The sequence below is a fragment of the Opisthorchis viverrini genome (genome assembly GCF_000715545.1).
Source record: "Opisthorchis viverrini unplaced genomic scaffold opera_v5_427, whole genome shotgun sequence".
NCBI classification, from domain to species: Eukaryota; Metazoa; Platyhelminthes; class Trematoda; order Opisthorchiida; family Opisthorchiidae; genus Opisthorchis; species Opisthorchis viverrini.
In genome coordinates this window covers 164,817-166,004 of record NW_008752088.1, presented here as the reverse complement: position 1 = coordinate 166,004, position 1,188 = coordinate 164,817, and the positions used below count along the sequence as shown (strand labels likewise).

General features: G+C 45.2%; 1 protein-coding gene across 1 annotated transcript in view; it reads left to right on the top strand.

The window, feature by feature from the left end:
- Positions 1 to 657: 657 nt before the first annotated feature.
- T265_10966 (hypothetical protein) overlaps positions 658 to 1,188 on the top strand; it is a gene marked incomplete at both ends in the record, with an annotated part of 7,082 nt that continues 6,551 nt past the window's right edge. Inside the window, one exon of the mRNA XM_009177491.1 lies at positions 658 to 929. Within this exon, the coding sequence (XP_009175755.1) occupies positions 658 to 929 (272 nt within the window). The remainder of the gene's footprint in view (positions 930 to 1,188) is intronic.

Sequence of the window (1,188 nt, the reverse complement as noted above, 5' to 3'; positions counted from 1 at the left end):
TTGTCACTAAGCCGCAGCAGATTTTTACAATCACTCCCTGTGTCCGAGTTACCTCTCTGAATATCATGGATATCTTTTGCGTCGTTTCGCATTGAAAATGCTTTCGCCTTCACTTTCAGTCTACGTATGTCTACTCTCAGAGAGGTAAAGAACTATTCATTTTACGCTATTCAGTCTTGTTCTCGCGCTCAGTCAGGATCGATACTCCATCCGTAACACCCACCCGAGAGAAGCTCTAGAATCCAATGACTTATGAGCAAGACTTGTAGAGGAAAGGCTATGGATGAGGACCCTAAACACAGTTCTAGATTATCCCACGGGCTTGCTGTCAAGAATTCTAGGTCAAAGGCCCAAGGCGCAGTGATCTAAGCCAAATTCTCAGGCATGGGTAAATAAGAAGCACTTTCTACTCTCAAATTTCCGGTCAAACCGAAAGGTTTGCTCCACTCTGATCCTTTCGTCTCCTTGAATCAGAAACACAAACAAGATCATTCCAGGGAAATGCGTCTCGGAAGGGTTAAAAAGAGACTCCCACTGTTCATGCTTTAATCCTCGGGTATCCGGCGATCGTGAGATACAATCTCCCGGTATCCAATGCGTTAGAATCGTCTCCTTACCTAAGGTTAAAGGCCCTTTATTGAAGTGGGTTTGTGTGCCATGCAACTAGCCGGACCTATCAAAGTCCACCAAAGGCAGATGGCGCGATGGTCCGATTGGTTAGAGCGCGAATTTACTGATAATGAGGTCCATGGTTCGAAGCCGACCTCTGCCACTCGACTTCCCCTGTCTAGGCTTGGGCAACCTGGCACTATCCCAGCCCTCGTGCAACCTTCAGGTGGCACGGCAGCTAGGCACCGAAAGGGTGCTACAGCTGAACGATTATTATTATTATTATTATTATTATTATTACCGAAGGTAGGCAAAAATAAGTAAATCACTTTTTATATTTCCCTATACCGCAACAGAATGCAGTATGGATGACAACGAACAATTCCATCGAAGCCTGTATGACAGGCAAGATTCTAACATGCTAGTTATAGCTGGTAACATGAACATTTTGTGATGGTGACCAGCCCTTGTGCGACAAATTTGTTCGTTCGCCCCAAGAACAGATAAAAACGACGGATTCACTCAGACCATAGTGTCTATTGTGAGCGCCAACTCTGAGCTCAGACATTCACAAACTGT